Source organism: Pristiophorus japonicus, chromosome 5 (assembly GCF_044704955.1).
Source record: "Pristiophorus japonicus isolate sPriJap1 chromosome 5, sPriJap1.hap1, whole genome shotgun sequence".
Taxonomy (NCBI): domain Eukaryota; kingdom Metazoa; phylum Chordata; class Chondrichthyes; family Pristiophoridae; genus Pristiophorus; species Pristiophorus japonicus.
The window spans coordinates 224,617,085-224,632,070 of record NC_091981.1 but is presented as its reverse complement, the minus strand read 5'-3'; the positions used below and the strand labels follow the sequence as shown (position 1 = coordinate 224,632,070).

At 41.7% G+C, this 14,986-nt stretch overlaps 1 protein-coding gene across 1 annotated transcript in view; it reads right to left on the bottom strand.

Moving 5' to 3' along the window:
• Positions 1-14,986, bottom strand: part of adam22 (ADAM metallopeptidase domain 22) — a 472,931-nt gene that overhangs the window by 2,664 nt on the left and 455,281 nt on the right. Inside the window, exon 28 of the mRNA XM_070881347.1 lies at positions 1,068-1,191. Within this exon, the coding sequence (XP_070737448.1) occupies positions 1,068-1,191 (124 nt within the window). The remainder of the gene's footprint in view (positions 1-1,067; positions 1,192-14,986) is intronic.

The following is a 14,986-nucleotide window of genomic DNA, read 5'->3' as shown; positions in this document are numbered from 1 at the left end:
TTTGAAATCTTTTTTTAAAGATAGAGTTTGGAGATTTAACATACAGGTACAACATCTGAAATCCGGAATCCTTGAGACCGAATCTGTGCCAGGTTTTGAGCGGCGAGGTCCGAAATCCAGCAAAACCTGAAATCTGGCATTGATTCGGTCAAGAATTCCGGATTTCAGACTTGATTTTCTTGTCTGAAATCTGGAATCCTCGACCGAATCTGTGCCGGATTTCGGATTTTGCCTCAAAATGTCCGGTTTTTGGAGTTCCGCATTCGGGATGTTGCACCTGTATATAAATTAAGACACTTATTTTCATCAAACTGATTTACACTAATTTGTCTTATAGCTTGCAATACAACAAACATAGCTTTACTGATGGTTAGGGCAACTAATTTGTTGCACAAAGTCTGGGAGCAGAGGAGGCTAAGAGTTGATAGAGGTGTTTAAAATCATGAAGGGTTTAAGATAAGAGTAAATAAAGAGAAACGGTTTCCAATGGCTCAAGGGTCGATAATGAGAGGGCACAGCTTTAAGGTGATTGGCAAAAGAACCAGAGGCGACATGAGGAAATACATTTTTATGCAACGAGTGGTTAAGTTTTGGAATACATTGCCTGATAGGGTGGTGGATACAGATTCAATAGTAGAATTCAAATGAGAATTGGATAAATACTTGAAGGAGAAAAAGTTGAAGGGATATGGGGAAAGAGCAGGTGAGTAGGAATAACTCTTCAAAAGAGCCTGCACAGACTCACTGGGCCAAATGGCTTCCTTTTGTGCTGCACTATTCTATGATTCTAAGTAATTTGTTATCACTCAGATCAGATCAGAAACTGGCATGTTTACTCTTTCTGGGACTACTTATACAAAATGATGGTATTCAGTCAATAAACAATACATGTGTTGATTGCAGATATTTGTGGTGTTTGTTGCACGATGTCGTGCCATGCCAAATTGCTGCTCGAACGGATGATCTACTACTGAGTAAATTATTTATGGGTTTACATTAACCAAAGCTATTCAAATCTTTATGATTTAAACTAATTGCATCTTTACACCACTTCACAACTTACTTACCCGCGCACTTTGTCGACCAGCCTTTCCCTCTTCATCTGGAAGAGGTGGCATTGGGTATGGGCATTTCCTACTAGAAGCAATGGACCCATTGGATGAAGAATGTGACTTGGAAGGAGACAAAGTCCTAAGATGAAAAAACAAGAATCAACACAGCCTATGGCATCCTAGAGTGATTGACAGCCAGAATACTAAATCTGTATCAGTGCTGGTATGATTTAGTTAAAGATGTCCAATACGTTATCTGGAATAATTTTCAAGGGGACATTTTTTTTCTCCTCTTAACTTCTGTAACCATTAGGCAATGACTGTGATAAATTATGGAATCCCAAGACAACTTGGGGACATAGTTGCTCTTGTGCATTAGTGCTGTTCTATGGCGTAGAAGGGTGTAGGTTGATGCTGCTGATTTATCCACAAGGGTTTCTGATTTTGGCGGGCCTGTCAGGAAGTTACCAAGTGGAGATGAGCTGCTTCCCCATGGGAGGATGAGTCAAGCCTGGTTGTGGCCTGTTGCAGAGCCAAACTGGCAAAGGCTTTGAACAAACTACCTCCAAGCCTCAGTCAGGGAATATATTGTGACACGGGGATTGAGAGAGAGGTAAAGCTGTTGTTTTAAATCATTACAGACCAGGCTGGTACATTATAGTGCTGGCTTATCACTAAAAATGTTACATTCATATCAGGTAATACAAGAGGGTGGGGGGAGAAAAAACAAGTTCATTTGCTTACATGCATCCAGCAAAGGCCAACCTGTTATTTGTAAGGTATGACCAAAAACAAGAGATTCTGTCTACTGGAAAGTGAGTCAAGCAAGCAGCAAACATTGCAGACACATCCACTGCAGGCACGAGTTCAAGACAAGACGATGGAACCAATGCAAAAGAAAACCTTGAACTGCAAAAGAAACTTATGAAACTTATTAAAAATATCCAACAAAATTTGAAAGAAGCAGCATTGGAAGCATTATACTTGGTATTTAATTGCCTGAAAGCTATTACTTAACCTGGAAGTAGCTGATGATGAAAATCGGGAAATGGTGTGAAAGTTACAAATAGCAAGACAGTATGCCTTCTTATTGGCCCAGAATTTAATAAAATGTCATTTCAAAAAAATTAAACTGCTCAATTTTTTTCCAAACATAACCCAAATTTAGGATGATTCTGAGCTCCCCAATCCTTTTGCCCTATAGTGGTGGCCATGTTTTTAGCCGCCTGCACCCACACTCTGGGATTCCCACCCTTAACCACTCTGCTTTCTTTTGCTTCTTTATGTTCCTCCTTAAAAGAAACCTCTTTGACCAAGTTTTTGATCACCCTTCTCAATATTGCCTTCTTGGGTTCAGCATCCATTTTTTTTCATTCACCTCTGTGAAGCACCTTGAGACATTTTCTATGTGGATGATGCTATATAAATGGACGTCGCAGTTAATGGTCTTCTGAATAAGAAGCTGCTGATTTCCTGTATCTCCATTTTTTGGAATGCTATCGAACACCAACGTGCAGCAGCAGAAGATGTGAGTTAATTCACTTATGCTGCTGAACTCCTAGTTTCAGTTATGTTACTTTGGGGATGTGCGAAGAATAGACTAGGCACCTCTCCGGTCAAGTGATGTGGGGTAGGGAGAGGGAAGTAAGAAAGAGAGATAGAATTATCTTTCGGACACTCTCACAGATTTCCCAGTAGGTAGCTAAGAGTCACTGGCAGAAGCCTGGGACCAATGCCTTTTGAGAAACAGGTCTTGGGAAGACCAGTGGGGTGCAGAACAAACAAAAAACACAGATTTGCGGATCTTCATCACCTGAAATCATTGACCAATGCAATGAAAGTGGGGCAGATTATATACAGGACAAGTGATCTGGTCTGCCAGATTACCACCCAGACAGTGAAGACAAAAATCTTCTTGATTTTCTCATGAGAATTATGGATTTTGGTTCGTTTCATAACTTCTTTAAAAGTCTATGCAGTTTATAGTAAGAAAATATATTACTCCCCCCATTTATTTTCTCCACAATGGTCCTGTTTGTCACCAGATCTCCAGACAGCAAGCTGGGATTCTACACGGATATGGTAGCTTAGTAGTTATGGTGCTGGACCTAATAACCGAGTGGTTAAGGAGTAAATTTTAACTTGCGTGGGAGTTGTGCAGGCGGAGGAATCGAGGTGGCTGACTGACTGCTCAGCCCTCTGCTGCCTGAAGCTCGGGAAACTTTTAACTTCCGGATCTCATCCGCATGTACCACATCTGTCTCCCACCTGAATCTGGGGGGAAACGCTAGCTGGCTGGCGGAATTTTGTCCGGCAGGAGCACACAAAGGAACGGTCCCCGGAACTCAGGTAAGTGGTTGTGATGGCTTTATGGTCAGGGGAGGGGAAGGGAAGCCCTGGAAAGGGGAGGCTTCGTATCCTTGTGCGGCGTGGAGGAGCATTCCTGTTCCTACAAGGAAATAAAAAAAATTAAATGAACTCGCCTTTCTGGACCTCTTCTGACCCTGGCTCCTCTTGCCACCAGATCAGCCTAATGGGGATGCCACGATGGCTTTGCTGTGCAGGCCTTGGGCTAAACTTGCAGGTGGGCCTCGATTATGTCATTGGAACCAGATCTGCATATTTAAAGAAGGACCCCACTGCTTTCTGCTGGGCGGGCAGGGATAAAATCAGCCCCAATGAGTTCAAATCCCACCACAGCAAGTTGTGAATTCAATAAATCTGCTAATTTGCTGGCTGGCCCTATAAAATGACTACAAGTTACTGGATCTTTGTCCTTCAGGAAAGGGAACTTGCTGATCTGGCCTACCTGTAATTCCAGTCCCACAGGCCACTAAGAGGTGGCCAATACATATTTATGCCAAAAACAATCTTTTAAAAAACTGCAAGTTTCTGCATGGAATTTATCAAAATGAGAGAAGATGGGAGCACGTTTCTCACCTTTCAGAGATGGAACACCAGGCCCATGGCTCAGTGCTGCATCTAGCAGACCAGTATGAGTTGATGAAACTCTGCTGACTGTCCCAGTAACTGACAACTCTGGGACTTGAACTCATTACTTTATAACTGGCAGTCAAACTCTCCCACTACTGCCTTCACAGACCAAGTTTTTTGATGAAGGCAGGTTTATTGTAAGGAATACTGTCTCCTTAAATGTGAAGGTAAGGCCACCATATGGCAGAGACTGAGTTGGAATGGGTTGCATTTTGTGGATGATTCATCTTCTATGGGACAAAATGTTTCAAGAATTTTGCCTCTTTGCTATGCTATTAGTTCTCAATAGGCTTTCTCTCCCTCCTTGGAACAGCAGGTAAACTGTTATACATCTTGTGCCGTCTTCTGGGTGAATAAAAAGGTATTCATTAAAGGGATCCTGCTTCTAATTCACCTCATCAGCAATCACAAGGATACCGAAAGTCACCTTGTACATCAGACTGTACAAATCCTGCGCTGATCTTGGTTCTTGTGATATGGACAACTAGGTGGGATGCTGGTCCGGAAAAGGAGCCAGCTCCCCACAAGCATGAATAAGATAATAACACAAACACCATCAAATTATATTTAATTTTAAAAAACTGAAGTAAGTTTTACTTAAAAAAAGGTATACTCTTTCTTTGTACAAATCCACCTTTTTTGTTGGCACTAGTCTGGGTCCTGCAGATCTGTATTCCTGCTCCTCAACTGCAGCCGAACACTCACTTCCCCAACAACATGTCATGTGGGGATAGCTCAGTATTACCATGGCTATGCCCAAGGACTACCACATGGCCAATAGGATTAGTGCAAATGAGAATTTGTTGTATGAAAATAATCCAATTACATGTTGCTTAAGCTAGTCAAATATATAAATCAATATTTGTTAAAAAGAATAACCTATGCAGGGTAATTAAAATGAGTTAATCAATTGTGCAGGGAACCTCCTTTAATACCTCCTTTAATTCTATCCTCTTTAAGATTGATTGGTCCAGGCATACAACATGATGAAAGTAGTTGAAATGTCAAAAATGCACAAGTACATTGCTGCTCTAGGCTTCACAGTGTTGCCTGGTTGTAATCCCACTTTCAGCAGTGTTTATGCACCGTGATCCTGTACAGATGGCACTGAAGTGCCGTAGTCAGCCCTTCATGTGAGCCACGTGTCACCAGGTATGAGGATGCTGCTGTCATTGCTGCATCTCAGTCATTGGTGCAATTAGCTTTTAATTGTATTTATTCGATGCAGGAATGGATAAAAGGTGCAGGAGCTTTGCACCACAGGCATCAGACCACAACTTGGTGTGGGAACTGGAGTTACTCTGATCACAATTGTTCATGTGACATTGACATTGGTCTCTGGAGTCAGTTATAAGTGGTACAAGCTACTGAAAACGAGGACTTGTGGAGTCTTCTGCCAGAAAAAAAAGTTCCACAGTTAGCAAAATCGCTAGTATCTCATGATTTCAACCATAATTATTTTCTAAAAATTCCATGGCCGGAATTTCCCCCAGGTAGGTGGACTGGAGGTGGGAATCCCAGGAGGGTAGGTTTCCCGCAGGCTCTGCCGACTTTAATGGCAGGGCCCGATTTGAATGCGAGGTATCGGATTCCCGCTCGCTCACGAGGTTGGCTGGCTGGCTGCGGGTCGTTCGGCCAGATATCAGGGAGTGGGGGAGAGGAGGAGAGGATCGGGGCCAGCCTCAGTATCATCGTTGGGGTGTGGGGGGGTGGGGGGGGGGGGAAGGCCTGAAGGTACGTAGGGGAGGCCTGGGACACCAATCAGAAGCCAGGGGTGGGGTCTCCAAATGATATGGTGGGTCTGGCAGGGACCCTGGATCCAGGAGGTAGGTATAAAGCTACTTACCTCCTGGATACAGCAGTCCCTGCCTCATTTAACCGCCGGGTTTCATGAATTGTGTGAAACCTGCCCACAGGGAGTTAAACACAAAATGGAGGGAAAAAAAGGTTTCCTGCCTCATTACAATATTTAAATTTAGGCAACACCCCCGGCAGTGGGTTGATCACCCGCAACCTGCCTTGCCCACGTCCCGCCTCCGGTAAAACCGAAAGTGGGTGAGTTGGCGGCGAGAATTCCATTTTAACTAACTAACTACCCTCACACTCCAAGTCCACCCTTTTTTTTAGGGAAAAATTCTGGCCATTGTGTTTCCAAAAAATAAAATTCTTGTCTTTTATCAGTTGTTTAGAAATCAATGGAAAAATTGTAAATTGAGGCATTACCATAGACTAAATACATTTGCCTAATCTCCCAATGGAGACTGGTTGACAAATGAATAATTGCAAAATCCTGTTATTAATCCAGACTGTGATCCCCTGAGCATTCAGAGATTCAAGGAGATATTTAGATTTGAAAGTAATATTGACATTGTCACATGATCTCAGATGGTGCAGGGCTCACGGGCAGTACCATTGTTTAACTGAAGGATTATAAGCAAATTGTAAGTGGACTGTTGCAAAATAATTCAACCCAAGCCTATTGCTGATTCATCCAGCATTCTTGTGGGTTATGTCCTATCTGTTGTTTATTTTGTCGCACTCACTTTTTGTCACCAGAATATACTGAGAGCCAAGATTAATAGATGATATGAGGCAATAGTTTACATTTTAGATACTTAGTAAAATAATTTGATTTAGCTTTCAGCAGTGCTGCACAGTTTCTGTCATATATAAATAATAAACATTTGACAATGGTACTACTTCCCAAATTGCTGCATAGTTAACTAAAGAGCAATTTTGTTCATATACATGGTCCTGTCAGCTCAGCACTGTTTACAGTGAAGAAAGCAACAGCAAGCCTCAGTGTAAAGTAGTGAATGGATGGGGTAGAAGCAGGGTTACTAGGCAGCCATTCTATGTGACAGCTAGTGATCGATCATCCACAGACTCACAATCAGCAATGTGTTACCGTACATGCATCACTGTATCGGAATCTACACAGTTCAATATCTAACACACAGCACATGGAGAAAGTAGATGTGTAAGCGATTTGCAGGTTTGTAGTTGTGAAATAGATGTTTGTGTATAAAGGCCAGCTAGATTAATCTGTCTGATTTATTATGGAATTGAAGATGTATAATGGTGGTAGCAATCCTAGTTATTAAAGAGCCTAAGATGGGGCCCAATTTTTCCATCACTAACTGATCTAGTTTTGGACTCAAGGGAGAAACTTAAGTAGATGGTTGTTCAGTGCATAATTCTACACAATTTTTCCTTTTGTTGAAGATGTAACCTACGTTTTATTTGCTTACTTCATAAGCTTAAATAAGTTATGAGAATCCACTGTAGTGCACATTGCAAGTGGACTGGTGGAAGGGTCATATCTAATGGCCAACATTCCTATTTTTCATTCTATCATTTCTTGTATTTTTCAGCTAGCTTTGAAAATGTTAACAAATGATGCCAGTGCCAGTTGTGGAGTTTAAGTACATCAACAATCTATAGGGATCTCCAGTAATGTTCTGAAGGAAGTCCAGACTACAGGCAGCTTTCCAAATGCTGCTTTTTAAAAAAAATGGGCCAACCCAGGTACAATTACATCTATCTCTGGCCTGCTGCGGTTGTCCCATTCTATATTAATTCTATGTATATATTTATCCTTGGCCCCAGCTCGAAAATTTAAGTGCTGCGTATGGGTAAGTCAGCCCATTTATGTATGATATGTGGCCAATTAGGTCTGCATTTCAGTTGGTTCAAGGTGAGTGCACGTTTAGCAGCCAAAGTTACACTACTTATTCCATATCTTTCTGCCCTGGAGGTCTGGGTGTGACAATATTATGTTGTAAAATAATTAGTGGCTCACAATATTATAAATGGAGCTTTCCAGCCAGCCAACATAGACATTCGCATCACAATAGCTGCTTATTTTTTGCTCAAGAGATCTTTGCCCTCCACGCCATGAGGGTATCATAGCAACAGGTTCCAGCCTCTTGACCCACCTGAACAGACAACAATAGTCCTGCTGCTAAAAGGAGCCTAAAACAGCCCTGTGCCAGTGGTCTTTGAACATTGGTTTGAATAAACTATCACTTGTGCCTGCACTTCTGGTCTGTATTATTTGGACCTGGCTGACCAATCCCTTCTCTGTGATTGTGGTACCACATGTACTGAGCTCCACTCACCAGCAAATGCATGTGAATTAAATTCTGATGTTAAAAAACGTACAGCTCTTCTAATTAGCATCTGTTAATATTAAAAAGATTAACAATGAAATTTAGAAAATTCCCAGGCAGTGGGATTAATGTGGTTTCTACAGCAATTTGGAGGCTGTTAATTTACAAATCTGTCTTAATTCTGAACGAAGTACAAATGTTTTTTTTAATTTTTTTTTTAACGGGAACATGTTTGTTCCTCTTTTTATTATTATTTTCCATCTTTTTAACTGAGTGAACAGGGTATCTCGTATGTAGTGCAGGTATCGCCCCTTTATCACTGCAAAAGACAAATCTGTAATGGGAATATTAATTCAAGGTTTGTTCAACCACTATCCTCATCTGCACTGAGGACCTAATAAGCCTTTGGGTTATTACAACAACACTCTGCATGTTCTCTCAGCATGAGGTGAGAAATGTACAAGTGAAATTCACGGTTTAAATGTTTCTCCAGCCATGTGCTCCTACTTTGGGCTGTGCTGTGTGTAGCGTAACACAGAAGCATTAGATGAGGTCCAAGGGATGCTTTTCTATGTGACACAATCCAAAGATCTCACAGGCTAGCAATGAGACTAACAAACGCAAAGAAAGGAACAAAACCGTTCTATGGCATAAACATGGAGAAATATGAATCCTTAATTAAAATAACTGTTATGAACAATAAACTGAATGCATATACAAGAAGTCAGCTGAAGAGTAGAGTGATTCAAAACAAGCTCAGCAGGTAGCTGGTATTTGCATAATTTCACCGTCACAGTTTGAAGTCAAGGATGTTTGTTTAAAAATCTGTAGTGAAAATATGTAAACCCACACGAGTTTGGTAAATAGAGTTTTGCACTCACCCTTCACCCATGTTCCTGTTGCATTGCCTGATGGCACATTATGCACATCATTGCAGCATAAGAGCAGAATTTTATTGCAGATGTAATTGTCTTAACAGGATATTGTGTACAGTGAAAATGACATTATCAGAGCAGTGGGTAGAACAATGTGGATACTAAAGTGCTGTATGATCTGTTGGAAACACCACTTTGCATATTGCTAGTGGCAATTATGTGTCAGCCCACTGAGTTACTTTTATTGGAAAATGGAAGAACAAGCTAACAATGGTGGTGCTGGAGGAAGCATGCACTATGGTAGTTCTATGTAAGGGACCTCAGCACTAGATGCAAACAGGAGCTGCAATTGCACATGAAGCCTGGACAGTCATCAGAGGCAGCAAATGAACAGGGGCCACTTCCGCCTGCAGTCGCTTGTATTTTAATACAAGGCAGCAGGTCCAGTCATAATGTGCTGCAACAGCTCTGGCAAAAAATAAATAAACAAACACAATGATTTTAGAAATACCTAAAGTACGGTCCTTCAGTGTTTTTATTCACATCTTCTACCCACTTAGCTACATTATATTCTCTTTTGTACCATGGGTTTAAATACCTGCAGAAAGCATTGGTGGGTACAAAGAAAGTGGAAGAAGAAGAAAAGAGATCTGAGATCATAGCAAAGCTTAGCAAAGAGCTTCTTTCTTCACCAAAATGCAAGTGAATGTGCCACATACATCACCATGGATCTTCTCAGCAAACTGCAATGGATACAAATGACGCAATCCAAGCTACAAAGCTCGTACAGTTAGACACAGCGGCTCTGGTCACCTATCAACAATCATGGGGCCTGCTTTGTGTCCATTTAAAATAAATTTCATTCTTACATAGTAAAATTAGTAGTGGCATTTTGCATATTATACATGATACCTGTAGTGTAAAACATTTAAGCAAAAGGTTTTTTTTACAGAATTCATTACAGATAGAGTTTCCATTTTGCATAATTTACTGAAAAGCATTAACAATTGATTACCCCAAACTCTTTCACTGTAAAATACTGCACTGCTTTTAAATCAATTTAACCAAATAAAATGACCTCAAGAGAACTGTGCAGAAATGAGCTGCAGTCTTCTACCATATTATAGGAACAGTAAATCAGGCATGGTTAGTGAAAACTGCAAATAGTTGGAACATTATTTATATCACTTAATTTCCAGTGCAAGCTGATTATCACCACTAGCAGCCTCTTTAAGCTGGGATAGTCTCAGTTAAAGACTACACTACAATCGCTCTACAAATAGCCAACACATATGGAATGAAGAGTCTTTCCGTGTTTGCCAACCTCCCATGGCAACCCATTCTACTGTCATGTGGTGCTTCATCCACGTGCACTTTCCACAGTGACAGCAAAATTCAAGTAGCACATCGTCCTTGAACATGTGACCTTCTGCGGCTAAAACACAGACATTTTATGGCATGTTCTACTGGAGACAGTTAATGTTTATAGGACTGTTTACAGAATTATTAGCTGCTCCAGTTTAATCAGGACTACTCCTTGAAATGAAAATCATTGTGTAGTATTACCTGTTACACAATGTATGAAACTACTGCACAAAGACATTTTGCTAACTATTGTTTTGGTGGGAAATAGCATGATAAAGGGCAAATAGTTATAGTGCCAACAGCTGTCAGGAATGTAATAACTTAGCTGGAATAACAATAGCTGCTGGTCATAAGAAAAGTGTGACTTATTTTGCTACAAATGTGCTTTAGAAAAAGAAACTGGCCTAAAAATTGGATTGTGCCTGAAGTGGAGTGCGATTCGGGGGAGTGCATGCTACCTGCGCCTAAAGAGGCCAGCGGCAAGATCAAGGCAAATTGAGATGCTGGCTGAGGGCCCTAGGATAAGTCTGGGTGGAAGAAAGAGAGACAATCGGAAGGAGGGCTGGCATGGCCCACTCCTTCTTGCTCCACATTCAGTCAAGTAAAATACTTTTAATTTACCTTTTGGGTGGCAGCCTCCAGCGATCCCTTTAAGAAATGCTGGTTTGGCTGTTGCGCGCCTGAAGAACAGGAGCGCAGCATGCAGGGCACGTGTTGTGGGCAGTTAGGAACCAAGATGTAATTTAAAAAGTCAGGAAATGGGCATTAGGCCCCCGACTTGCACCAGCAATGGGTCTAATGCCAGTTTCAGACTGGCACCCATGACCACTACTGGGCATACTAACCAAAGAGGCATTCACCGATTCCGAAAAACCGGCATTGTACCATCGGATTTCGAGGCCACTGCATTTTATTCCATGAGCGTTTTGTAGGCATTTCCAATACACACATAACATACAGAATCAAATACAACATTGCATTATGTAACAACAACCTAATTTGCATTCTGGTTAGAGGTTACAACATCAAGCAAAAAAACCACAAATAAATCATGCACAAAAAACAGTTCAGATGAAAACTATTGCAATGTTGCTTGTCACTTAATGTCGTGGCTGTATAATGCATCTAACTCTGCATCATTGTATCATTACTACTTAAACGACACAAGTTCATCAAAAATAAGCAGTACATCATAAAATACACCATAGAAAATGGTCACCGACATGAAACAAAGCTTCTTTTGAAGCAGTGTTGTAAGTTCAAACGCCGACAGCGGAGAAGGGATTTATTTCAAATATTTTGTGCCCCTATTAAGTTTTCAGAACCTCTCAATTTTTTCAACTCAAAGTATTATTTAACCAATTAACGAGACGTGAAGTGGAATTATAACAGGATTCAACAGTTTGATTAGAGTTTAAAGGCAAATTACTTATTGTGTATCGTCAAATGAGAGTCTCCTCCACACATCATGGACCAAGTCCCAAAGAAAAAAAACATTCATCTGACCCATGAAATCTCATGCGCGGTCATGGTATACACAAGAATCTCCTTAGCATATATAACTGATATATTGCTCATTGATTTACACCAGAATGAAATGAGATAAAAGACAATCCAGTGTACGGTTATTAATGAATACCATCCACATTATAAACCAGATCAAAACTTAGCCCAGTAAATTGGATCTCAAAGCATCTTCAGACGTGGTTTGTGTAAATGTAAACTGTAAAGTTACTCCCCAGGGAAGTTTGGAGGTAAAGCAGCAACAGTGACGGCTTTCTTGCTGAACACAGCAAACCATATGGGGCAACTGCTATAACACAACATCACATCAAACTACATACAGGCATCTCAACTCTACACTATTGTAAACAATATATTGTCATGGAGCTGAATATATGCCGTTTTCTCCTTGACCAGATTTTTAACCCTGCCCCTGCCCCCCCTCTCCACCCCCAATGGATGCTGCTCCTCTCTGACTGGCAGTTCCTGCTCTTGAAGGGGGAAGCTTCTCTCTACTGCATACTTCCTGCTCCCAGTGGTGACACTCATCTCCCTGACATTTTCCACTCTATTACAATCCTTCCACTCAGCACACAATGTTCCTCTTTTGCCAGAGCTTCTTGCTCCTCACCACTCTCAACAGCAACATTAGTACCAGTTCATTTAATGTCAGAGTGGATAACATAAATACCCATGCCACAGACCTTTTACAGAGATGCACTTCAACAAATACTGAACAGAACTCCAGGACTTTCCTCAAAGCTGTTCCTGCTCCACTGCAGTAAGGAGGTTTACTCTACACTTCTGGTGAAGTTACAGTGGCGGAGCAGGAGCAGCTCCAAGGAAATTCCTGGGCATTATGGTTATCGTCAAGTCTTCCTAACATCCTTCCAGGATCTTCAGATTTATTACCCAGGGCTAACACACTAGACAGTCTGCATCTTGGTAACCTTTCGTTACTGGAACTCACCCTGATCGCAAATGGCCCTCCTGCTTTCTATGGAGCTCATCAAGAAAAATTGTGATGTTATGGTCAGGAACACTGTATTGGGAACAATATGAATAGCTATCGCTTGAGCATTCTGGATTCTTCATTACAGTTTATTTCCAGCCAGTTCAAAAATCTGCTTCTGCTGGATGCGATTAACACATTCATGAGTGATAAATCCAATCCGAAGAAACCCAGATGTGTTAGCCAGCTTGAATGACAGGCGATGCACACAATGAGAAATAAGTGAACTGTAATAATTACTTCTGAAGAGCTAAAGTATACTTTGTTGCATCTGTGTAAAGGTCAAGTGGGTCCTATCCTGCTTTGTGTGCTCATTAACAGTGGTTGATTGAGACTTCATTGAGTGGATACTTTACTGTTCTGCTGGTCGAAGCAACAGATTGTTTAGTATTCTACTTAATAATATAATGAGGAGTATTGGATGGGTTGATTTCTCAAAACTGATTGGAACATATGGCCACTCTGCCAAAACCTAGAAAATCCCACCATCTATAACCAACAAAAGTAAAGTATAATTTGCACAGAATGTGTGAAACAATTACAGCTTCAATTAAAAATATAAGTACCATTTAACTTGCTCTTCATTGCTGACCAAATTATATTGAGTTAAAGCTATGGTCTCTTTTATGGGGAGGGGGGGCGTGCTTTTGGATGGAGGCAATGATGCCATTTCCTTACAGTAAGTGTCATGCATTCTTCTGGTTCCTTCTTGCAGTGCTGTACAGTGCACAGATGTTTTATTTCTGAAGCTGAGAACTTAGCGACCACAATAGTCATGAATACCTGTTAGAAGAATCATAGTCCAACTGGGGTCTGAAGCCTTCCCTCTCTGTAATATATAGTTTTTGAATTATTTTGGAACTTTTTCTTCAACTACTATTTGATTGCAGTTTAGGTAAACTTTCTTAACCACAAAACTAACCTTACAACTAATCTGGTCAACAGCATGATCAATGGGTTAGTGGTTTTAATAACAGCAGCAATACCAAGGAAGAACAAACAGGAATTGAAAGCCCCCAGACATGGGGGTCAAGTTTCGGCCTGAGTTGCTCCTATTTTTTTGGAGCAACTAGTTTAGAATCTTAGAAATTGCAATTCTCAGTATTTAGTTGGCTCCAGTTCCAGTGAGTTAGAACAGTTTCATTTTAGAACAGATTTTTTCCCCAAAAGGGGGCGTGTCCAGCCACTTACGCCTGTTTTGCAAGTTTAGGCAGCGAAAACTTACTCCAAACTAACTTAGAATGGAGTAAGTGTAGATTTTTGTACGCTCAGAAAAACCTTGCCTGCACTTAGAAAATCAGGCGTAAGGAAGAGAGATGGGGGGAGGGGGACGGGAAGTTTACAAACATGAAGCACATCACTTTTACAAATAAAGAGCCATCATCAATACTAAGTGATGAATAAATCAATAAATCAACCAATAAATCAATCAAAATTTAAAAAAAAATAAATAAAAAATTAAGTTTCTAGTCACCGACTGCAGCACCGGGAGCCCTCCAACAGCGTGCTGGGACGGGACGGACCCCCAGTGTGTCTGTCTCTGTCAGTATCTCTCTGTCTCTCTCTCTCTGTCTGTGTCAGTGTCGCTCTCTCTCTGTCTGTGTCAGTGACTCTCTGTCTGTGTCAGTGTCTCTCTCTCTCTCTGTCTGTGTCAGTGTCTCTCTCTCTCTCTCTCTCTCTCTATCTGTGTCAGTGTCTCTCTCTCTCTGTCTGGGTCAGTGTCTCTCTGTCTCTCTCTCGGTCTGTGTCAGTGACTCTCTCTCTCTGTCTATGTGTTTCTGACAGCGAGGGGAGGGAGGGGGGGGAAGAGGAGATAGGGGGGGAAGAGGAGATAGGGGGGGGAAGAGGAGATGGGGGGGGGAGGAGGGGCAGAGAGGGAGGGAGGGAGGGAGAGAGAGAGAGAGAGAGGGAGGGAGGAGAGAGAGGGAGGGAGGGAGAGAGAGGGAGGGAGGGAGAGAGAGAGAGGGAGGGAGGGGGGGAGGGGGGAGGGAGGGAGGGGGGGGAGGGAGGGGGGGGGAGGGAGGGGGGAGGAGGGGAGGGAGGGGAGGGAGGGAGGGGAGGGAGGGAGGGGAG